The sequence below is a fragment of the Oncorhynchus keta genome, chromosome 2, assembly GCF_023373465.1.
Source record: "Oncorhynchus keta strain PuntledgeMale-10-30-2019 chromosome 2, Oket_V2, whole genome shotgun sequence".
In the NCBI taxonomy this organism is placed as follows: domain Eukaryota; kingdom Metazoa; phylum Chordata; class Actinopteri; order Salmoniformes; family Salmonidae; genus Oncorhynchus; species Oncorhynchus keta.
In genome coordinates, this window is record NC_068422.1 from 48,591,592 (window position 1) to 48,616,555 (window position 24,964).

A 24,964-nucleotide genomic window follows, 5' to 3' on the forward strand; every position below is an offset into this window, starting at 1 on the left:
CCACCTCAAGCTGAACTTCGGCAAGACGGAGCTGCTCTTCCTCCCGGGGAAGGACTGCCCGCTCCATGATCTCGCCATCACGGTTGACAACTCCATTGTGTCCTCCTCCCAGAGCGCTAAGAACCTTGGCGTGATCCTGGACAACACCCTGTCGTTCTCAACTAACATCAAGGCGGTGGCGCGTTCCTGTAGGTTCATGCTCTACAACATCCGCAGAGTACGACCCTGCCTCACACAGGAAGCGGCGCAGGTCCTAATCCAGGCACTTGTCATCTCCCGTCTGGATTACTGCAACTCGCTGTTGGCTGGGCTCCCTGCCTGTGCCATTAAACCCCTACAACTCATCCAGAACGCCGCAGCCCGTCTGGTGTTCAACCTTCCCAAGTTCTCTCACGTCACCCCGCTCCTCCGCTCTCTCCACTGGCTTCCAGTTGAAGCTTGCATCCGCTACAAGACCATGGTGCTTGCCTACGGAGCTGTGAGGGAACGGCACCTCAGTACCTCCAGGCTCTGATCAGGCCCTACACCCAAACAAGGGCACTGCGTTCATCCACCTCTGGCCTGCTCGCCTCCCTACCACTGAGGAAGTACAGTTCCCGCTCAGCCCAGTCAAAACTGTTCGCTGCTCTGGCTCCCCAATGGTGGAACAAACTCCCTCACGATGCCAGGACAGCGGAGTCAATCACCACCTTCCGGAGACACCTGAAACCCCACCTCTTTAAGGAATACCTAGGATAGGATAAAGTAATCCCCCCCTCCCCCTAAAAGATTTAGATGCACTATTGTAAAGTGGCTGTTCCACTGGATGTCATAAGGTGAATGCACCAATTTGTAAGTCGCTCTGGATAAGAGCGTCTGCTAAATGACTTAAATGTAATGTAAATGTAATGTTTCCATATGGTGTGTACGACCATCCCTGGGCTAGTGTCACATAATAGCCATTCCTCCAAAATCATCAAGAGAGTGGTGTGACAAACAAAAAACATCCAGTCATCAGCAGTCTTGTGGGTAAAAACAGCTCATTGACGGGAGGTCGTGGGGGAACGGCAAGAATCGTGCACGCTAACGGGCGGGCCACAAACAGGCAAATAACTGCACACTACAACAGTGGTGTGCAGAACAGCATCTTGGAATGCACAACTCATCAGTCCTTGTCACAGATGGGTTATTGCAGCTGACGACCACACTGGGGCCACTCATAGAAGCTAAAAAGAAGAAGCGGCTGCAGTGGGCACCAGATCACAAATACTGGACAATCAAGGAGCGGAAAAACATTGCCTGGTCTAACGAATCCAAGTTCCTGTTGCGTCATGCTAGTGGCAGTCAGGATTTGGCGTAAAAGCATATGTCCATGGCTTCATCCTGCCTGTTGAAAAGGGTACAGGCTGTTGGCAGTGGTGTAATAGTGTGGGGAATGTTTTCCTGCAACACGTTATGTCCCTTTATATAGACTGAGCAACGGTTCCATGCCCCAAAGAATTTAGGCTGTTCTGGAGGCAAAGGGGGGTCCGACCAGGTACTAGGCGGGTGTACCTAATAAACTGGCCACTGAGTGTATGTACGGGGACAAATAAGAATATGGTAGGGAAGAACGCGCCAGAAATACATTGAAGCTTGTCACCAAACCTGCCTGACCTTCAGCCAAAGATTAAGCACTCCCTCCGTGTGTGTGTCAGTCCTTCTGGCCAGCTTGACCTGCTACGTCGCCACCCGCTGAACCCACCTTTTGAACACATTCGCCTGCTGGGCTGCCTGGGACTCTTTTCGAAATAAAATACCAATTGGGCAGTGGAATCAATCATATTCTACTCAATAGCCTACATTCATCTGATCTGAATCCTCAATGTTCACAGCGAGAGGGAGGAGGGTAAGGCATTAGGCAAATCGTTCTGTATGAAGTTCAGCCTATAAAGTTTAGGGCCATTTGATATATATTTGGGCCCAGACTACAGAGTTGATTCAGTGAGGTTATTTTGGCCCACTTCCAGGTTCATTGAGGGAGAGACTGATCCAATATGGAGCCTGTGTTGATACTAGTGACCTGAGAAGGAGACACATTATAGTAGATCGTATCATGAAATATATTTTTTATTGTAGGTGAGTAAGTCAGCGTGTAAGTGACTGAGTTTAAGAGGGTGTAGGCAAGTGACAGTGTGTGCCTGGTGAATTCGAGTTAGGCCTAGCCCTTGACAGCTGTGTCCTGTGAGTCCACTGCCCTAGCCTCGGGGCCACATTGTTTGCCACCAGTGCTATTGTCGTGCATTCAAAAGCGTTATATTCCCCTCCTCTCTGGATCCACACCACTGCCGCGGCAGATAAAAATCTGCCCACTTGGTACAAACGGTAAACACTTAAAATGCTGAGTTTTTAATTCGCCTCCCCTCTTTTCCCACCACCATGCACTCTCCTGATCCTGATCCTGAACAAAGTGAAGGGCATCATTCACAGTCAGTGGCTAAAAATACCTGGGTTGTGTTCATTAGACACGAAATGGAAGATAACAGTGAGGGACGACCTGAACTTGTCCTATGAGAAACGCTTGTTTTCATTATCCATCGCAAAACATTTTCCAACGTTCTGCCCTAATGAATAGGACTCTGAGGAGATACCCATTATATACTGCATCTATCAGACCACTCCACCACTGCTTTGATTGTGTTACTACACCAGCATGTGGGATACAGACCATGTTAACATTGCTCCCTATTCTTAAAATTGTCTCCACATCTAGGGCCGGTTGCACCAGTTGGACGTAAAATAAATAAATAAGTGGTCTTAAAATGCTAGTTTGGGCTACGTCCTGTTGCACCAACCGAAAATAACACAAGTCGTAGCTAAGTGCGGCGTAAGTGACGGCTGCTAGGCAGTGCTCGTTTCTTGTTACAATCAGTTTCCAAAAGTAAATAACGAGATAGCTAGCATATGGTCACATTTTCAGAAATAAAGGAAAACCATAGAGCTGTGTAGCAAACATCGAGAGATTCTGACAGTTAAGTTCAATAGCACTGCAACAAACAGAAGGGAAAAAAAGAACCTCTGGAAGCTTTTTAATGACATTGAACCAAATTATAAACGCAAACAATTTCCGTTCATATAAGGAAATCAAAATCGATTGAAATAAATTAAATTAGTCCCTAATATATAGATTTCACATGACTGGAATACAGATATGCATCAGATACCTTAAAAAAAGGTAGGGCCATGGATTAGAAAACCAGTCACTATCTGGTGTGACCACCATTTGCCTCGCGTAATCATGACTCCTTCGAATAGAGTTGATGAGGCTTTTGATTGTGGCCTGTGGATTGTTGTCCTGCTCCTCTTCAACAGCTGTGCGAAGTTGCTTGATATTGGCGGGAACTGGAACACTCTGTCATATACGTCGATCCAGAGCATCCCAAACATAATCAATGGGTGACATGTCTGGTGAGTGTGCAGGCCATGGAGGAACTAGGTCATTGTCAGCGCCCAGGAATTGTGTACAGATCCTTGTGACATGGGGCTGTGCATTATCACGCTGAAACATGAGGTGATGGTGGCGGATGAATGGCAGAGCAATGGGCCTCAGGATCTCGTCACGGTATCTGCACACAAATTGCCATCGATAAAAATGCAATAGTGCTCCTTGTCCGTAGCTTATGCCTGCATAACCCCAACGCCACCATGGGGAACTTCGTTCACATCAGTGAACCGCTCGCCCACACGACACCCTACACACTGTTTGCCATCTGCCCGGGATTAATCTGTGAAGAGCACACTTCATCGTGCCAGTGGCCATCGAAGGTGAGCATTTGTCCACTGAAGTCGGTTACAACGCAGAACTGCAGTCAGGTCAAGACCCTGATGAGGACGACGAGCACGCAGAGGAGCTTCTCTGAGACGTTTCTGACAGTTTGTTCAGGTATTCTTCTGTTGTGCAAACCCAGTTTCATCAGCTGTCTTGGTGGATGGTCTCAAACCATCCCGCAGGTGAAGAAGCCAGATGTGGAGGTCCTGGGCTGGAGTGATTACACGTGGTGTGTGGTTGTGAGGCCAGTTGCCAAATTCTCTAAAATGATGTTGGAGGTGGTGTATGGTAGAGAAATGGCTTATGGTAGAGAAATGAACATTCAATCTCTGGCAACAGTTCTGGTGGACATTCCTGAAGTCAGCATGCCAATTGCACACTCCCTCAAAACTTGAGACATCTGTGGCATTGTGTTGTGTGACAAAACTGCACATTTTAGAGTGGCCTTTATTTGTCCCCAGCACAAGGTGCACCTGTGTAATGATCATGCCGTTTAATCAGCTTCGAGATATACCACACCTGTCAGGTGGCTGGATTATCTTGGCAAAGAAGAATTGCTCACTAACAGGAATGCAATCAAATTTCTGCACAAATTTGAGAGAAATCGGGTTTTTGTACGTATGGAAAATGTCTGGGATCTTTAATTTCAGCTTATGAAACATGGGACCTACACTTTACATGTTGCGGTTATATTTTTGTTCAGTATAATAAAGTAAAGGATGAGAATGGGGAGTTTGGCTGCAGAACAGTGGAGAAGGTGCGAAAGAAAGGGAAAGATCTCACGACGAGCATGAAAAGATGCGGTGGCCTGAAAAACCCACCTAGGAGGTCCTGCTTCTAAAATATTGCCTTACAGCAACATAGCTTATATATTTGGCACAAATTCCCCTGCTTTTCATGGGAATGGATGGTGTGGACAGCACGGCATCACCCTGCGCATTCACCCAGCAGAATGACAAAGATGATAAAAAAAGCTCAAGAACCACATCCACTAACAGCAGCCTAGTAGTGGCGATTAATAGCAACAGTACAAACTAAAACCATTCATTTATCATTATCTAACTGCCAGGTGTAGGCTAAATGTGCGGGATATTTCAAGGCGCCACTGTTGTCTTTGCCCTCGTTAGGTCCTTCTATTTCTTGTGACCACTATCTGCATGCAACAAGCTGCCCACTCTCCTATTAAAGCTACTTGTTACAATTTCAATGTTTGTTGTGTCTTTTAGACACGGACTCGAGCTGCCCGGACACATCGTTTACAGCCACAACGCAGAGCCAGAGCAGGGTGCATCGGGACAAGACCAGCGAATGAGATGCAGTTGGCGTTCATAGAGAAGGCAATAGAGAGAGACAGAGACTGAGAAACTGAGAGGGAAAAAAAATAAAATGTGGAGCTTGAGAAAAATAAATTAAAAATTAAGAAATTAGGTTCCTTGAGCAGCAACATCAGACTATTGCAGAGTGAGGGGGCGTAAACATACACTAACTACACTGTAGCCAACAACAATAAATAGTACACCGAATATGCCTATTAGCCTTTGAATTCTTAATAAATAAATACATGTATTTTACAATCATTTTAAGTGTAGTCTTTGCATTCGTAAATCCTACCATTAAGACTTTCAAAATGTCTAAGGAAAGAAAGGACGATACGGCTTTTAATCATTACAACATATTTCTTTATTGGCTGGTTATAAAAGTTTCAGTCTCTCATTTAGCCTCGACCTATAGACCCGGTTCTGTGTTTGAAAACGCGCAAGTTGCTGGCAGAACAAGGGCCAGTTCTTATAGAACACCTGCAACAACAAAAAAGCCTCTATTTACAAATCAAATTTTGTGTGTCACATACACATGATTAGCAGATGTTAATGTGAATGTAACGAAATGGTTGTGCTTCTAATTCCGATAGATTACTTGTTAGATATTACTGCACTAACAGTTCCCCAACAACTACCTAATACACACAAATATAAAGGGGTGAATGAGAATATGTACATGCAAGTATATGGAGGGGCGATGGCCGAGCAACATAGGCAAGGTGCAATGATAGTATAGATACACTATATAAACGTGATATGAATAATGTAAGATATGTAAACATTACTAAGTGGCATTATTTAAAGTGATATTGTATAAAGTGACGAGTGATCCATTAAAGTGGCCAGTAATTGGGTCTCAATGTAGGCAGCAGCCGCTCAGTCTCTCGGTCCCAGCTTTGTTGCACCTGTACTGACCTCGACCTTCTGGATGGTAGCGGGGTGAACAGGCAGTGGCTCGAGTGGTTGATGTTATTGATGATCCTTTTTGGCCTTTGTGACATCGGGTGCTGATGGAGGGCAGGTAGTTGCCCTCAGTGATGCATTGTGCAGACCGCAACACCCTGCGGTTATGGGCGATGCAGTTGCCGTACCAGGCGGTGATACAACCCGACAGGATGCTTTAAATTGTGATCATTTCAGTTTGTCTGTGATGTGTACGCAGAAGTTCTTGAAGCTTTCCACCTTCTCCACTGCTGTCCCGTCGATGTGGATGGGGGGGTGGTACTGCCTCTGCTTGTTTCCTGAAGTCCACGATCAGCTCCTCTGTTTTGTTGATGTTGAGTGAGAGGTTGTTTTCCTGACACAACACTCCGAGCGTCCTCACCTCCTCCCTGTAGGCTGTCTCGTCATTGTTGGTAACCAAGCCCACTACTGTGTTAATTGAGTTGGAGGCGTGCATGGCCACGCAGTCATGGGTAAACAGGGAGTATAAGGAGGGGGCTGAGCACGCACCCTTGTGGGGCCCCAGTGTTGAGGGACAGCGAAGTGGAGATGTTGTTTCCTACCTTCATCACCTGGGGGTGGCTTGTCAGAAAGTCCAGGACCCAATTGCACAGGGTGGGGTTGAGTCCTAGGGCCTCCAGCTGGATGATGAGCTTGGAGGGTACTATGGTGTTGAATGCTGAGCTGTAGTCAATGAACACCATACTTACATAGGTATTCCTATGGTCCAGATGGGATAGGGCAGTGTGCAGTGTGATGGTGATTGCTTCTAGCATGGGTCTAGGGTGTATAGTAAGGTGGAGGTGATATGATCCTTGACTAGTCTCTCAAAGCACTTCATGATGACAGACTGCGGGCCGTAGTCATTTACTTCAGTTATCTTTGCCTTCTTGGGTACAGGAACAACAGTAGCCATCTTGAAGCATGTGGGGACAACAGACTGGGATAAGGAACGATTGAATATGTCCGTAAACACACCAGCCAGCTGGTCTGTGCATGCTCTGAGGACACGGCTAGGGATGCCATCTGGGCCAGCAGCCTTGTGAGGGTTAACACGTTTAAATGTTTTACTCACGTCAGCCACGGAAAAGGAGAGGGGGGGGTGCGCAGTCCTTGTTAGTGGGCCGCGACTGTGGGACTGTATTATCCTCAAAGCAGGCAAAGAAGGTGTTTAGTTTGGCTGGAAGCGTGACGTCGGTGTCCGTGACGTGGCTGGTTTTCTTTTTGTAGTCTGTGATTTCCTGTAGAACCTGCCACTTATGTCTTGTGTCTGAGCCGTTGAACTGACTCCACCTGGTCCCTGTACTGGCATTTCACTTGTTTGATTGCCTTGGAGGGAATAACTACCCTGTTTATATTAAGTCATATTCCCAGACCTCTTCCCATGGTTAAATGTGGTGGATTGCGCTCTGTTTTTTGCAAATGCCGCCATCCATCCACGGTTTCTGGTTAGGGTAGGTTTTAATAGTCACAGTGGGTACAACATCTACAATGCACTGCTTTATAAAAACGCACTCACCGAGTCAGCGTATAAGTCGATGTTGTTCTCTGAGGCAGACCAGAACATATTCCAGTCAGCGTGATCAAAACAATCTTGAAGCGTGGCTTCAAAAAAAAATCTAAACGGAAAAGTGTTGCATGCATATGTATTCACCCCCTTCGCTATGAAGCCCCTAAATAAGATATGGTGCAACCAATTACCTTCAGAAGTCAGATAATTAGTTCAATAAAGTCCACCCTTATGCAATCTGTGTGTCACTTGATCTCAGCATATATACACACACCTGTTCTGAAAGGCTCCAGTCTGCAACACCACTAACCAAGGGGCACCACCAAGCAAGCTACACCATGAAGACCAAGGAGCTCCCCAAACAGGTCTGGGACAAAGTTGTGGAGAAGTACAGGTCAGGGTTGGGTTATAAAAAAAATATCTGAAACTTTGAACATCCCACAGAGCACCGTTAAATCCATTATTTAAAAAAATGTGAAGAATATGGCACCACAACATACCTGCCAAGAGAAGGCCACCCACCAAAACTCACAGACCAGGCAAGGACGGCATTAATCATAGATGCAACAAAGAGATCAAAGATAACCCTGAAGGATCTGTAAAGCTCCACTGCGGAGATTGGAGTATCTGTCCATAGAACCAATTTAAGCTGCACACTTCACAGAGCTGGGCTTTATGGAGGAGTGGCCAGAAAAAAAGCCATTGCTTAAAGATAAAGTAAGCAAACACATTTGGTGTTTGCCAAAAGGTATGTGGGAGACTCGCCAAACATATGGAAGAAGACAACAATTTAGCTTTTTGGACATCAAGGAAAATGCTGTCTGGCACAAACCCAACACCTCTCATCACCCTGAGAACCTATGCCCACAGTGAAGCATGGTGGTGGCAGCATCATACTGTGGGGATGTTTCTCATCGGCAGGAACTGGGAAACTGGTCAGAATTGAAGGATGGCGCTATATACAGGGAAATTCTTGAGGGAAACCTGTTTCAGTCTTCCTGTTTCAGTCTTCTTTGAGACTGGGACGGTGGTTCACCTTCCAGCAGCACAATGACCCTAAGCATACTGCTAAAGCAACACTCAAGTGGTTTAAGGGGAAACATTTAAATGTCTTGGAATGGCCTAGTCAAAGCCCAGACCTCAATCCAATTGAGAATATGTGGTATGACTTAAAGATTGCTGTACATCAGCGGAACCCATTCAACTTGAAGGAGCTGGAGCAGTTTTGCCTTGAAGAATGGGCAGAAATCCCAGTGGCTAGATGGGCCAAGCTTATAGAGACATACCCAAAGAGACTTGCAGCTATAATTGCTGCAAAGGGTGGCTCTACAAAGTATTGACTTTTTTTTTTTTTGTCTTATTTCTTGTTTGTTTCACATGGGAAATTATTTGTGCATCTTCAAAGTGTTAAGCATGTTGTGTAAATCAAATGATACAAACCCCCCAAAAAATATATTTTAATTCCAGGTTGTAAGACAACAAAATAGGAAAAATGCCAAGGGGGTGAATACTTTTGCAAGCCACTGTATGGTTTCCGGTTTGCATATAGGCTAGTTAAGTTACTTGATGGCCGTCTTGATGTCTGCTTAAGGGGGAATGTACACAGCTGTGACGATAACTGATGATCATTATTTTGGTAGGTAAAATGGCCATCATTTGATTGTAAGGAATTCTAGGTCAGGTAAGCAGAAGGACTTGAGTTCCTGTATGTTGTTATGATTACACTATGAGTTGTTAATCATAAAGCATACACCCCCGCCCTTCCTCTTCCCATAAAGGTGTTTATCTCTGTCGGCGCGATGCACGGAGAAGCCCGGTGGCTTAACCGATTCCGACAACATATCCCGAGAGCGCCACGTTTCTCCCGCTCTATCCCCATGTTGCTTTTGAATGCATTTCACACAACTTTTGAATTATAATTAGATTTTAAGGCTTATATTAATGTCCTGCTCAATATAGTATGTGTCATCATCGCAAATCAACCGCATTACACTTAAACTTCAACCAGTAAAATGGCTCTTTGGCTAGCTTTTGCTACAGCCTACATACAGTATATTAATGAGCATTAGCATTCTAGCTAAGAAGGGCTCCATCCAAAATTGTTATTTTGCAAAGATCACAAACAAACAAATTTGAGCAAGAATCAAAACATAATTGTAAGTGTATTATAACCCAAAGATGTTTAGAAGTAATAAAATGTAAAGCTAGGCTATGTTGAATGGGAGCAGATGGCGATGGCTTTCTTACAGCTTCGCGCATCTGTGCGTGACGTCAGTGTGTAGTACACTGGAAAGGGGTCTATAGGCTACATTTGATTGATGTTGTGATTCCGGGCCAATCGACCTCCAATGTCATCTGGACCAGCAGGTTCCCTATGGTTTTCCTTAACTCTGCACCCTTGCTTAGTCATGGGATGGGGCAGCCTCTTCTCCATACTAATATACCACTTTGGCAGCGACAACAGTGCATGTCCTCTTCGTGCCATTCTTATCTTTCCAAGTAGGCCGTGGAACCTAGTGGGAGCACAACACAATAAGACCGTGTGGTAACACAACACAGTGACCTATTATTTCAGTATTATGTCACGTTATTAGCTGCTAATGAAAAACTAGGCTACTAACCTGCGCTTCAGCACCCTGATGCAGCGTCGCTCAATAAGGCATCTCGCCTCAGCATAAGCATTTTTGTACTCCCGCTCCTGGTCTGTCCTGGGTGCCAAAACACTGGTGCCATCAGCCACCTTTTTAGTGGGTAGCCACTGTCCCCCAGCAGGATGCCACCACATCCACCCTCTTCAAACACCCGCTGGAGTGTGCGCTCCCGTAGGATCCCTGCATCATGGGTGGACCCAGGCCACCTTGTCACCACATCTATAATCTTCATCTCCTCGTTGCAGGCAAGCTGTACGTTGATGGAATTAAACACCTTTCTGTTGACATACAGATACGCTACTCATGGTCAAAAGAGGCCATCCTGGCATGAGTACAATCAACGCTGGTTCTCTTTGGTTAGGTCAGCAGACAAGGTAACGAAGTCGGGTCTTTATGGCGAGTGACACACGTCGGATTGCCCTGCAGGCTGTAGCTCTGCTGACATCTATCATGTCTGCCACCGTGTTTTGAAATGTACCATTATTTCTCACTTTCACATGAACCATCTGCTGCGAGATCTCATCGATTTAAAACAGGTCACGCCTGCTAAAGCAGAACCTCTCAATACACTCCCGTCTGTACACATATCCAGAGGGTTGCGGCGATCTCTTAATATTCGTTCCCGTCCAAAGGCCCACTGGTTGTTAAAATCAATAGTCAAAATGTGCCATGTTCTTTTATTGTAGTTTTCAAATTCTGTTTCTATGGAGAATAGTGTAACTATGGAGAATGTTCGAGTTGACACCCTTGGGCTTTCGCCCAGATGGTCCAACTGTAACAGTATTGCTTCCATCCCTCTCCTTGCCCCAACCTGGGCTTGAACCAGGAACCCTCTGAACACATCAACAACTGCCTGCCATGAAGCATCATTGCCTATTTCTCCACTAAACCTCGGGCCTTGAAGAGCAAGAGACACAACTACTTCAAGGTCTTCGAGTGAGTCAGGTCACCGAACTAGCTAGACATTTAACACCTGTTATACAACAGGTATCATTTTTATGTCCGGTGTAGAGCACATTTTACGTCGGAGTTTTACGTTGAGTTTACAACCCACTTTCGACCAACTGGTGCAACAGGCCCGACCTATAACCAGGATATCAGAGTGGACTTAACCTTGAAATGCTTGCTTACGAGCCCTTCCCAATGATGCAGAGTTTTAAAAAGAAAATTCAAAATCGTGAGGTTCTCCAGAGTGGCGCAGTGGTTTGGTAGGACAGGGTTTGGCTCGGGGGGGGGGGCGTTACTTGACTCTAGTGACTCCTTGTGGCAGGCCAGGCGCCTGCAGGTTGACTTCGGTCGTCAGTTGAATGTGTTTCCTCCGACACATTGGTGCAGCTGGCTTCTGGGTTAAGTGGGGGTGTTAAGGAGGACACATGACTCGACCTTCTCCTCTCCCGAGGCTGTTGCAGCGATGATAAAAGATCGTAATTGAAATTGGGAAAAAAGGGGGTAAAAAAATAAAAAAGTGTAACACAAGAGGACTAAAATACCCAAGAACAGAGCTATATACAGGGAGTACCAGTATCAGATCAATGTGCAGAGGTATGAGGTTGAGGTAGATATGTACATGAAGGCAGGGTAAAGTGACTAGGCATCAGGATAGATAAAAATAAGAGTGAGAATAAAGAACAGAGTAGCATCAGCATATGATGTGTGAAAGAGTGTGTATGTATGCGTTTGTGTTGTCGGTATGCGCGTGTGTTGTGTATGTGAAAGTGTGTGTGTGTGTGTATGTATATATATAGTAGGATATCTAATCAAAAACACATTTTGACTAATGGGGAAAATGTGTAAATTGTGTTGATAATCCTCTTAGAAAACCAAATAGTCCAAACCTCATGTCTCTTATCAAAATTAGCCAGACTAAAAAAGTGCTTACATTTAAATCAAAAACAGGAAAATCGCTGCACGATAATTAAGGCTACCTGACAGGCTTACCATTGAACTCATCTTTCTTCCTAAATCCGGAAGACATAAAACAATACAGAAATGAGAGATATCAATTTTAAGATATTTTAGAATATACTGTTCATATTAATGCAAAGTTCCTGTTTATTTTTCAAAGGCTTTTACATTTAATTTCTCTCGTGTCAGAAAAAAAATGTTGATATTTGCGACCCACGATAACAATTTGGAAGACGACCACGAAATGTAAAATCCTCAAAAGTGCTTTGTGCTTATTATCAGATGTATTAGGTTACAAAATAAAACTTTTTAAAATATAATTTATGATATGTTATAGAAAGACCCCACTGAATGATTCAGAACATGAATAATCCTATTTGTCTTGGTAAAATGCATTTTATAACATAAGGAACCCTATATATAATCTTGTGAGTGAGTGTGCATAGTCAATGCAAGATTGGGGTCAGTACAGATAGCCTGGATAACAGCAGTCTTACGGCTATTTATCAGTCTTATGGCTTGGGTGTAGAAGCCGTTTCGGAGCCTGTTAGTCCGACAAATTCGGTACCGTTTGCCAGAAGGTAGTAGACTATGGATGGCTGGAGTCTGACAATTTTTCAGGCTTTCCTCCGACTCTGCCTGATTTACACTGCATATAAAACATTAAGAACACCTGCTTGTTCCATGATAGCTTTCACATGATCAGTCTATGATCCGTTATTCAGGGCCAGTCCTTGCAGTTCTACCTCCATACGAGAGACCAACAAATGCCCCCCCCCGCAAAGTTAGGTTAAATGTAGGTTCTGAATTGAATGTGAAAAGGTATTATCCATACATTTAAAATATACATTTCCCAGAACGTTGAAAAAGCATATTTTCTGTACGTAAAAAACAGGCTAATTTCCAGTTTTGAATGAAAGTTATGATGTATTTTCAGGATGTTGGGCTCCGGAGTGGCGCAGGGTCGAAGGCACCGCATCTCAGTGCAAGAGACGTCACTACAATCCCTGTTTCGATTCCAGACTGTATCACATCCGGCCGTGATTGTCCCATAGGGCGGCGCACAATTGGCCCAGTGTCGTCCGGTTTGGCAGTCATTGTAAATAAAAATGTGTTCTTAACTGACTTGCCTAGTTAAATAAAAGGTTACATCAAAAATATATATTTTTTTACATATTTATTTTAAAGTATTTTCCAGATGTTGAAATCAAGCTTAGTTTTGCTTCTGAATGAAAGTTGAAAATAAGTACATTTATAGAAGTCTGGCCCAAATCTGATGTCAATGATTGGTTCAGATTTGGGCGGGACCAAAAATTAATGTCCGTGGATGTCGAAAAATCAAGGCCGGTCCGGAACTGCACCAAAAGAAAAGACGTCCAAAAGGCGTCAGCGTCAGTCCGTACTTACTGAGGTGTAGCCTACAGTGTTGCTGCCCATCTGTGGTAAGTCTACTGTTCGTAAAACACAAAACAACAACATCCGGACAGGACCAATAAAAGATGACCCAACTTTATCAGCAGTTGTCGCGAGGCCATTTGCAGCGTGTTTATTACACAGCGACAAATGCAGAAGCATTTTATTTTTCACTATGATCAGCTTGTCAAAAGAAAAATGTACAGATACAAACTACTGATCATGACAATGGGGTGTAACTTCTGGTCAACAGATTGTACATTCCATATTGTCCATTTTAGTTTGACCGGTCCTGTTTGCAGGACATGTTGTTTGTTTAACATGACAGCGCATTTTGTATTTGATTGAGCGCCATTTAGGTTAGGCTACTTGATCGGAGAAACCTGCATGATGTAAAAAGTGTCCGTCTCATTACATTGTCAACGGAAAAAGTCACATACCCTTTCTACCATATACTATATCTGCTATATACTATATCTGCTACATTATTTATGTTCTGGCGGAACTTTGGTGGAGCGCCGCAGAGATACGTCTCTCCAACAACACCGTGGAGAGGCGCGCTGGGAATGGACAAGCAAAACATTTTGGGCCCCCGCTTTTGACAAATTGGACACTGCTTATCAAAGGGCGGCATAAGCGCTCAGATGCCGCCGTTTGAAAGAAATTGACATTGACGAGCTAAACTGACCAAAAACAATCTGCCGCCGCAGGCGTCCGCCTAATCCTGTCTAATGAGACGGCCGGCCGTGCCCTTATTGATGTCACTTGTTAAATCCACTTCAATCAGTGTAGGTGAAGGCGAGGAGACAAGTTACAGGATTTTTAAGCCTTGAGACAATTGAGACATGGATTGTGTGTGTGTGCCATTCATGGCCATGACAAAAGATTTAAAGTGCCTTTGAAGGCGCACCGGTTTGTGTCAAAAACTGTAACACTGCTGGGTTTGTCACGCTCAACAGTTTCCCATCTGTATCAAAAATAATGCACCACCCAAAGGACATCCAGCCAACCAGACGACTTATGGGAAGCATTGGTGTCTACATGGGCCAGCACTTTGTAATGTCCATGTCCGGCGAATTAAGGCTGTTCTGAGGGCAGAGGGGTGCATGAATATACAGCACTGTATACAGCCGGGGAGGGGGGTTCAGCCGTGATGATTAAGGACGAGAACTCTTGGTAGATAAATGTCTGCAGCAAAAATTTTAAATAGTGTGATTTCCTGATAGTTGCTGGTTGAAAAGTCAATCTACACAGGACCTTCTAAATCAGCAGGTTTGCATGAGCGGGAGTTGCGGCAAATCTACAGTTGGGTACTTAAATTTATGCAGAGACACTATTTTATATTGATATAAAACAGCATCATTGGGCCTTTAACAGACATTGATTTTTGTCATCAACCGAGGGAGAGGCTCTGCCTTTGAAACACTGTCCAAAAAGGATATGGTTTGTCAGTACAGTGCACAGAGAGATCTAAGAGTCTTCAAGAGATCTTAGAGAGATCTAAGAGTCAATTGAAGCACCCCTACGTCAATCTATGTAACTTAATACAAAAATCCCAATCAAAATCCTTCAGTTTAAGCTAGAGATATCGTCGTAATCCACCACATCTGCCTATGTCAGCCTTCCGCATCTGCGGTGGAAGGTGGCTGAGCTACAGAGGTGTGTTAGACCATGAGACATCCCGAAAATCTTTCTTCTCACGAAAATGTCTGAACGGTTTGGCCTACAACCTATGACCACTTTCCGGAAAGGGGAGACTCATGAACACGATGTTGTTCTCCGTTTTTCTCTACGATCCCCAAAAGTGTCACGGGACTTGTCTAAAGTTGATAACGCTGATATGTCAACTTCTGTCTGCGTCCAAACCGTTTAAGCTACAAACTAATATGATCCCACTATTTTCACGACTGTCCTTTTTTTCAATGTATGTATGTGTTATTCAATGCGTTTCTATGGGCTATAGTATTAAAGGCCAAATTCTATATTTTGACAACCTTTTGTTTTTATACCTAAGGGGTCCTAAAATTCAAAATGGATAAATGATCCATGGTATGGCAATCTTAAAACAATTCCATATGTTAACTTAGAACCCAATGTCAAGTCGACTCATTTCAAATTAAGGTGTCTGAGATGCTCATGCGACTTTGTTTTTTAACTTAACTTGGACATGTTAAGTTGAATTCCACACATTCCTGACCTTTTATCCAGCAGCTGGGTATGAGCACATGCCAGCACAACCAGGACTCACCCTGCATTCATGTCACATACTGTATATGGGAAAGAGATTAAGAATAGCAGGTAGACTTGATCTGGCACACAGCATCAAATAAAATACTAAATATTAATCACATGCTTTGTAAACAACAGGTGTGGACTTCCCAACAACGCAGAGAAAAATATATAAAAAAATAAAATGAGTGATAAATACACAAAGAGTAACAATAACTTGGCTATATACACGGGGTACCTGTAATGAGTCGTTGTGCAGGGGGTTGAGATAACATGTACAGTTGAAGTCAGACGTTTCCATACGTCTTAGCCAAATACATTTAAACTCAGTTTTTCACAATTCCTGACATTTAATCCTAGCAAAAAATTCCCTGTTTTAGGTCAGTTAGAATCACCACTTTATTTTAAGAATGTGAAATGTCAGAATAATAGTAGAGAGAATGATTAATTTCAGCTTTTATTTCTTTCATCACCTTCCCAGTGGGTCAGACGTTTACATACACTCAATTACTATTTGGTAGCATTGCCTTTAAATAGTTTAACTTGGGTGAAACGTTTTGGGTAGCCTTCCACAGTCATTTGTGTGAATTTTGGCCCATTCCTCCTGACAGAGCTGGTGTAATTGAGTCAGGTTTGTAGGCCTCCTTGCTCGCACATGCCTTTTCAGTTCTGCCCACAAATTCTCTATAGATTGAGGTCAGCGCTTTGTGATGGCCACTCCAATACCTTGACGTTGTTGTCCTTAAGCCATTTTGCCACAACTTTGGAAGTATGCTTGGGGTCATTGTCCATTTGGAAGACCCATTTGCGACCAAGCTTCAACTTCCTGACTGATGTCTTGAGATGTTGATTCAATATATCCACATCATTTTCTTTCCTCATCTATTTTGTGAAGTGCACCAGTCCCTCCTGCAGCAAAGCACCCACACAACATGATGCTATGCTTCACGGTTGGGATGGGGTTCTTCATCTTGCAAGCATCCCCCTTTTTCCCCCAAACACAACGATGGTCATTATGGCCAAACAGTTCTATTTTTGTTTCATCAGACCAGAGGACATTTCTCCAAAAAGTACGATCCTTGTCCCCATGTGCAGTTGCAAACCGTAGTCTGGCTTTTTTACGGCTGTTTGGGAGCAGTGGCTTCTTCCTTGCTGAGCGGCCTTCCAAGTTATGTCGATATAGGACTCATTTTACTGTGAATAGAGATGCTTTTGTACCGGCTTCCTCCAGCATCTTCACAAGGCCCTTTGCTGTTGTTCTGGTATTGATTTGCACTTCTCGCACCAAAGTACATTGATGCGAAAACACCATAATAATAATAATAATATATGCCATTTAGCAGACGCTTTTATCCAAAGCGACTTACAGTCATGTGTGCATAAATTCTACGTATGGGTGGTCCCGGGAATCGAACCCACTACCCTGGCGTTACAAGCGCCATGCTCTACCAACTACTATTGTTTGTACAGATAAATGTGATACCTTCAGGCGTTTGGGAATTGCTTGAAAGGATGAAACAGACTTGTGGAGGTCTACAATTTTTTTTCCTGAGGTCTTGGCTGATTTATTTTGATTTTCCTATGATGTCAAGCAAAGAGACACTGAGTTTGAAGGTAGGCCTTGAAATACATGCACAGGTTCACCTCCAATTGACTCAAATGATGTCAATTAGCCAATCAGAAGCTTCTGAAGCCATGACATTTTCTGGAATTTTCCAAGGAGTCAACTTAGTGTATGTAAACTTCTGAACCACTGGAATTGTGATACAGTAAGTGAAATAATCTGTCTGTAAACAATTGTTGGAAAAATGACTTGTGTCATGCACAAAGTAGATGTCCTAACCGCCTTGCCAAAACGATAGCTTGTTAACAAGTAATTTGTGGAGTGGTGGAAAAAACGAGTTTTCATGACTCCATCCTAAGTGCATGTAAACTTCCGACTTCAACTTTCCATGTCGGGATAAAGTGACTAGGTGAAACAATAGATAATAAAACAGTAGAAGCAGCGTATAAGATGAGTGCAAAGAGTGTCAATGCAGATAGTCCGGGGTAGCTATTTGGTTAACTATTTAGTGAGTAGATTAACTCGTGAGTAGATTCGCCTATTTCTGAGGTTGGAGCATGTTCAAAGCAGCCTGTACAATACACATTTACTATATCAGAAACAATATTGGAGAACAAACTAGTAATGAGAGATGACTCCATTGTGTGATCGCATCTGCTAGTAATTGTGAATATTCTTCTGACACTGAATCTGTAAATGAGAGCGCCTAGGCCTTAAGCTGTCACAACTTCAAATGTTTTCACTGAAAAATACTTTCCAATAACTGGTTGTCTGTGAGTCCTGGACATTGGGTAGTTACAATGCTTGAGTATCTGTTCATGGTGTTGGAGACAAAGGGGCTTCACAGAACACAAAGTACTATATGGGAAAACTGCTGCAATGGGTTTAAAAGAAATGAAGTCTGCATTGTGAGCAGTGACAGAAATGCTGCGTTGCTTGTAGGTTTTTTGGTAAGTCTTGTGCTAACTAACGTAAGTCCCCACTCACAAACCATCAGTCACAATAAGCAGGAACAAAAATGGTATAGGTATCGGTGTAAAGTACTACAAGGCTTATATATCTCCATTAAACAATGCCTTTGTCTCTGCTTTTGAACAAGGAGATATATCGGGCCCAAGTGATAGCCTAAAAAGAATGGGAAGATGGAATAGCATTTAATTGGTTTGTGTCTGAGGAAGCCGTAGACATCTGATAAGGCTGCGCTGAGACAGCACCGAACACTGACTAACAGCACACATGACTCCTAGGTTCTCCACTATCTCCACTGCAGTGCTAGCAAACTAGGCAGGGAAAATGTGAGACTTAATTCAGTTAATGCCTCAAAATGGCACCTTACCCTTTTCAGCTTTGGCCTAGCTAAAATACCCTCCAATTATTTATTTTTTTGACATAGGTTGCCTACAATTAAATATTCTATAGAGTCACAATTTACTGACCAGACACGGTTCATTACTTTGTTGTCAAGCGGCTGAAGCCTATTTCAATTCTTTCATTTCTGTCTACAGGCTTTCAAAAATAACAAGGACTGAAAATAATTAACTACTTTAAAATATTAACTACTACTGTCCAAATATTATAATTGAAGTCATGTGATACTGTCACGGCACATTAGGCTATAGTGACATCAAAGTAAAGAGTTTACGCAGTCAGAACATAATTAATTTACAAACTACTAAAACAGGGGAGGGTGAACTGATATAGGAGAGTTGCAACAATGTTTCAAATGTCACTTTGTTACAACATAATTATGACTAATAACTTATAGCGAAGCGGATACTTTCATAATAATTTGGTTACAAAGTACTCCATCATCATGACAGCAGCACGCAGCTCAGCAGTGTGTCGAAGACCCACCACACACTAGACTACAAATAGCCAATCACATACGAGCAGTTTGCCCTTTAAGCGCTATTACAAAATACATACATTCATTTTCCTCAATAATTGCAATGGTTTTCACACGGATAGTGTAGGATGTGACCTCCAGAGCCATTTTTCAATCTAGTCAGTCCACCAATGGAAAATAAGACATGATGCATAGCCCGCATAACAACCTTATTATTAGGTCATCATAGCATAATCAATATTATGACTTCATAATTCATTAATCACATAGGCCTACTCAACAATCCATTGTGACACGTCTTAAAATTCAACATTGTCATAATTAAGAGTTTCAATGTTTTAATGATCTGAACAGGTGCCCGTATGGGTTGCAGGAGACTAAAATCAAAGTATTTCCTCTTTTTCTTGAACCATTTACATGAAGAATATTCAACATAGCTTAATGTTCAACACAGCCCGTACATTTTTTATTTGATTATTTCACCTTTATTTAACCAGGTAGGCTAGTTGAGAACCGGTTCTCATTTGCAACTGCGGTATTATTTGGTAGAATGCTTGAAACCGTAGGCTATAGACCTAGTTTGTTGACAGAGATGGAGAACTCTGTTAGTCTATAGCTATGGTTATTGCAACAAATGGTTACATTTCTTGCATATTTTGCCAGCTCACTCTGGGAGTGTTTTAAATGCAACCTGTGAGTAGACTATACATATGGCTATAGGCTACTTCTGCAGTGTAAGATGCTCTCTCTCATGATGTGGACATGAAGACATTACCATAATCATCTTCTAACACACTTTTGTTTAATTGACATGTTTATTATGAAAATGTTTCAAATTGGATTAAAAGGTTAGGCTACTTATTATACATCCAAACATACCTGAAAAGGCATCATATTGTTGCTGTTGTCCGTCCTAAAGGCGTTGTCCTCCATCCAGGATTTCGGGGTGAGGGGACCAGCTCTCGGGAATTTTGGGGGTGCTATAACATTGCTGGAATATGGCTTTTTCATCGGGGAGATGGGGTTCATGGAAGACGGTACCCCTACACCGACCCCCACGCCAACCCCGACTCCTACAGCTCTCCGCGGGTCCCTGCCTGCCTGGAGACCGCTCCAAGGATTGGAGGCTGTGCTCCAAGCGGTATTCTGGTGATTATTCCAACCCGAAGATGAGGCAGGTGAAGAAGCCTTGCTATTCATGACAGACTGGTGACTGTATGCGTTTCTCTGTGGAAAAGGACCTTGGTTGGGGCTAACAGGGGATCTCCGTTGCTGCGGCGGTGGCTGCTGCTGTTGCTGGGCTTGCTGCTGAGACTGTGCCAAGCCAAGCTGAGGTGAGAAATTGCCTCCAAATACCGGATTGACGTGATGGGGGAAGTTCTGGAAAAGCATTGTTCCGTTCACTGAGGGTATTCCTTGAAAAAAATTGTCGTCCACGGTGTTTGTGGTTCCAGTGGACCAAGTGCTACCAAATGAGGGGGACAGGGTGCCACCGGTTTCCTGCGGCTGATGAAAATTTAAACCCGGCAGGATCGGAGACTCCATCAGCACTTTCTCTTTGTTGAGAGCTGAAGCTGCTTGGTTGCTCACACTGGATGGGCTCTCCTCTGATGTAGGGGGTTCCGAGGGGGTCGGGGTGGAGGGAGGTTCTACAGTTGGATCTTGCTGCTGATGAGGTTGGGCTTTGTTTTTGTCCATCAGTAAATCATCCTGCATGGTTTGCTGAGCTGAAACGGTGGAAAACAGAGACGAGATATTATTGAGAATGTCATAGACTAGGCTCGCAGGGTTGTTATGATATTTTACAGAACTCAAGAGTGTATTTTTTCTGCTGCAAGCCAATTGCAATGCGAATTCGTGATCACCCATTCAGCAAACAAAATCGAAGACTACCGATGTGACACAATAAAGTGCACTAAAACAAGAGATTCAATAGTTTCACCCTTTCGGACGCCAGCGCTCCACTCAGATGTAGGCTATGCGGGAAATACACGTGGAGGATACCGACATTCACCAATATTCGCCACGTATCGTTTTCCTTTCCTTCACCCAGCAACTCCGAACTACAATGTGTAACTGATTCTTGTTCCTGTTTTTTTTTCTCACGAGAACCACCCCTGAATTAATTTGCATACGTCAATAAATACAGCTGCTGCGTCCTTCAAAAAAGGTTAAAGAGACACGCCACCTTGACCAACCCACTTCATAGAAAAATGGATAGAGATAGCTATTTCGTATGGAACGAGCAAGGCACTTCTCCTTAAGTTTCTGCGTCAATGATTGCTGCAGTAACTATAGATATGACGCACTTATAGGCGACTATTTTTGTATGACATCAGCCTAGTAGGCTAAAAGCATGAACGTTATAAAGATTACGATTAGCGGCAGATTCAATTATTGCATTAAACTTGGTCAATTTGCCTGTCTCCTTTTTATTTGCTCATTTTCTGAGTAGGGTGCAAATGGGTGCTAAAACAGAGGCCACGCCTATCTGCATATCTACGTTTGGAAAAACCGAAGACCCTTTTCATACTATGACAGATTCTCTTCAGGTTTCGATAGAATACCCTTGGCTATGTATTTCGCCTCTTCTTTCATGCATGTCTGCATTTATGTTCCGTCGGCATTGATAAAACAAAAATATTTATAAGGTATAGCCTGCTATATTGCATTTGGTTTTCCTAATAGTGTATGGTCTATCATACACTATACGTTTATTCTGGGCTTCCCATTTGCATCATTATAAACATAATTAGGTCTTTCGCTGATCAATTGAGAACAGTATCAATTTACTCATATCAAAACCATTCTGACTGCCGTGCACAGTCACACTTGAATGAGAGCTATGAGATTGCATGGTTTTGTCCATTTTAATTATGAATCATTATAGATAACAACTGTGGCCTATAATAAAGCCACATATGGTGGAATTTAGAAGGTATTCGGGAATAGGCTAAAACGACTCACACACGCAGTAGGCTGTGTCAAATTTAGGTTGAGCACATTATTTTAATTCTCAGACTTCCTGAATATTTCTAAGAGGTGTGACATTTACATTTGTAAATTTGTACCTCAGTGTGAGGTACACTTATCGCAGAAAAATATATGCAAAATATTGCACAGCATTCTGGACACCCAGTTAGTCCTTGTTTTCCCCTCGACGCATAAACGTTGCCAATTCAAGGTCATCAAGTAGCCTAATCAATATAGGTGCAGTTTACCAGCCTAAAAGAAAAGCAACACACCAAATCTGACTATCTAAAAGTCGTATTTTTCCTACGCGTTGGTTATACAAGATAGTCAATAAATTCACAAGCGGGCTATTAATACATTCATATCCACCAGCCCCTAATCTACAACTGTACAGATACCACCAAACAAACACGGCAACAACCGCATGCACACCCTTGTCGGTTTTTGTTTCACATGCCATTAAATTTACCTTAATCGTTCACCTTTTGGGACTGTAAATATGGCTATTTCTATTTGCCTCGTCTGCGTTTAGATATGACAAATGAGCTACCCTTGCGCGGAGGTAGTCAGTAGTTGCTTCAACAGCTGATTGACTGAAGCGCATGGATGATGCAGAGGCTTCAGGGAAATGTAGTTTCATAGTTTTAGTGTACTCCTCCAGAATGCAAAGTTTGGTCGAAAATAAAGCAATCATTTTGGTAAGCTTTTATTTTAAATGTAGACCTATGCATTTTTTTTGTTGCATAAAAGTTGTCTAGTATTTAACGAGGACATCTATTTAATGACAATTAATGATGGGGTTTCAAAATGTCAATTTTTCTGCAACATTATATAGTCTGATTGGATCATCATTAGACGAGGTTGCTTTTCCTCACCAAACCACAGACCCATCTAATTATGAAAAAATGTACCCAGACGACACTTGCCCAATATCTTCCATGACTGCAAAGCCCTTGTTGCAACATTTTGCAGTGATTTTAACAGAGAAAATGTCGCCAATAGAGATACAACTTAGCCAATAAATGCGATGCACTCCCGAAGCGTATGGCCTGAAACGCTACTGACAGCTTGGTATAATATATGCAGCCTACCGCAATATGAAGTATTCTGTAGCCATATGTGTATCTTCATGATGCTAGTCTGCCCAAGTAGCCGTAGTGCCTCTTAGGTCCGTTATACAAGTTGGAGCATTAATTTGATAATTCTTTGGCCACACGAAGGAGAAAAAAATGTGGTCGGACTACATATCCCAGGCATCTTGGAAACGTATGATTTCACAGCCTCTGACGGGCTTGTTATTGTTGGTGACGCAGAGCGCATCACCTCAGAGACAGGCAGTCAATGGAGTCAAGTTGTCACAGCGATGCATTAATGATAAACTAAGTATTACTTGTTTTTTTAGCAAAATATTCACGTGAAACCGCAGGCGAAGCGTCGAGTAGTAATGCATTATTTAGAATGACCGCAAAGGAATTGGCTTATAGTTGACGTTACTTTTATTTCGGCTAACCAACAAGCTAGCCAGCCAGCTAAACTATTCGAAGGCCTCGCCGCTTTCAACAAGGCCAAGCTAGCCAACTAACCTGCATCGTTAAACACTCAAAACGTTTTGAACTGTTGTTTTACATTTATTGGCTATATGTCGGAAGATATCGCATTGGTAATGCAACAGAATTTGGACAGGTGAGTTGAGTTTAACGTTTAGGTAGCTACCTAGCCTACTAGTGAAGCTAGCTTGCTAACGCTTCACAGCTGGGGGGGACCAGGTAACTGCAAGGGCGCCATGGTTAATAACTATACTAATTCTTACCTTGTGAGTATTATAATGTTGCTAGTCATATATGCAGCATGCAAACTATACAAAGTTCATGCGACATTGTCGTTACCATGGGGCAGGATCAGTGGGACCAAGATATGTTAACTTATGGGGGTGTGTCACGCGATGCACTTCCGACCTGGCTCAAATCAAAATGTATTTGTCATGTGCGCCGAATACAACAGGTGTAGGTAGACCTCATAGTGAAATGCTTACTTACAGGCTCACACCAACAGTGCAAAAAAGGTATTGGGGTGAACAATAGCTAAGTAAATAAATAAAAACAACAGTAAAAAGACAGTGAAAAATAACAGAAGCGAGGCTATATACAGGCACCGGTTAGTCGGGCTGATTGAGGTAGTATGTACATGTAGATATGGTTAAAGTGACTATACATGTATGATAAACAGAGAGTAGAAGCAGCATTAAAGGGGGGGGCAAACAATGCAAAAAGTCCGGGTAGCCATTTGATTACCTGTTCAGGGGTCTTATGGCTTGGGGGTAAAAACTGTTGAGAAGCCTTTTTGTTCTAGACTTGGCACTCCGGTACCGCTTGCCATGCGGTAATAGAGAGAATAGTCTGTGGCCTTTGACCATTTTTATGGCCTTCATCTGACACCGCCTGGTATAGAGGTCCTGGATGGCAGGCAGCTTAGCCCCAGTGATGTACTGGACCGTCCGCACTACCCTCTGTAGTGCCTTGCGGTTTGAGGCCAAGCAATTGCCATACCAGGCAGTGATGCAACCTGTCAGGATGCTCTCGATGTTGCAGCTGTAGAACCTTTTGAGAATCTGAGGACCCATGCCAGTTCTTTTTAGTTTTTCTGAGGGGGAATAGGCTTTGTTGTGCCCTCTTCACGACTGTCTTGGTATGTTTGGACCATTCTAGTTTGTTGGTGATGTGGACACCAAGGAACTTGAAGCTCTCAACCTGCTCCACTACAGCCCCGTCGATGAGAATGGGGGCGTGCTCGGTCCTCCTTTTCCTGTAGTCCACAATCATCTCCTT

The 24,964-nt window shown here is 43.2% G+C and overlaps 2 protein-coding genes across 7 annotated transcripts in view; one reads left to right on the forward strand and one right to left on the reverse strand.

The window, feature by feature from the left end:
• cpeb3 (cytoplasmic polyadenylation element binding protein 3) overlaps positions 1–23,396 on the reverse strand; it is a 61,190-nt gene extending 37,794 nt beyond the window's left edge. For 2 of the 5 annotated variants that reach the window (XM_035799242.2, XM_035799238.2), the window contains exons 1-2: positions 23,231–23,396; positions 20,046–20,893 (exon numbers count right to left, since the gene is read on the reverse strand). In XM_035799242.2, the coding sequence (XP_035655135.1) occupies positions 20,046–20,893; positions 23,231–23,270 (888 nt within the window). In that variant the 5' untranslated portion in view covers positions 23,271–23,396. Of the gene's footprint in view, positions 1–20,045; positions 20,894–21,108; positions 21,285–22,608; positions 22,793–23,230 lie in introns of those variants that run through there. The other 3 variants (XM_052477978.1, XM_035799250.2, XM_035799247.2) reach the window with 3 other exon arrangements.
• A 69-nt stretch (positions 23,397–23,465) lies between these two features.
• The window catches only part of marchf5 (membrane-associated ring finger (C3HC4) 5), a 58,579-nt gene continuing 57,080 nt past the window's right edge, over positions 23,466–24,964 (forward strand). The window contains exon 1 of one of the 2 annotated variants that reach the window (XM_035799257.2): positions 23,466–23,822. In XM_035799257.2, the coding sequence (XP_035655150.1) occupies positions 23,779–23,822 (44 nt within the window). In that variant the 5' untranslated portion in view covers positions 23,466–23,778. The remainder of the gene's footprint in view (positions 23,823–24,964) is intronic. The other variant, XM_035799262.2, reaches the window with a different exon arrangement.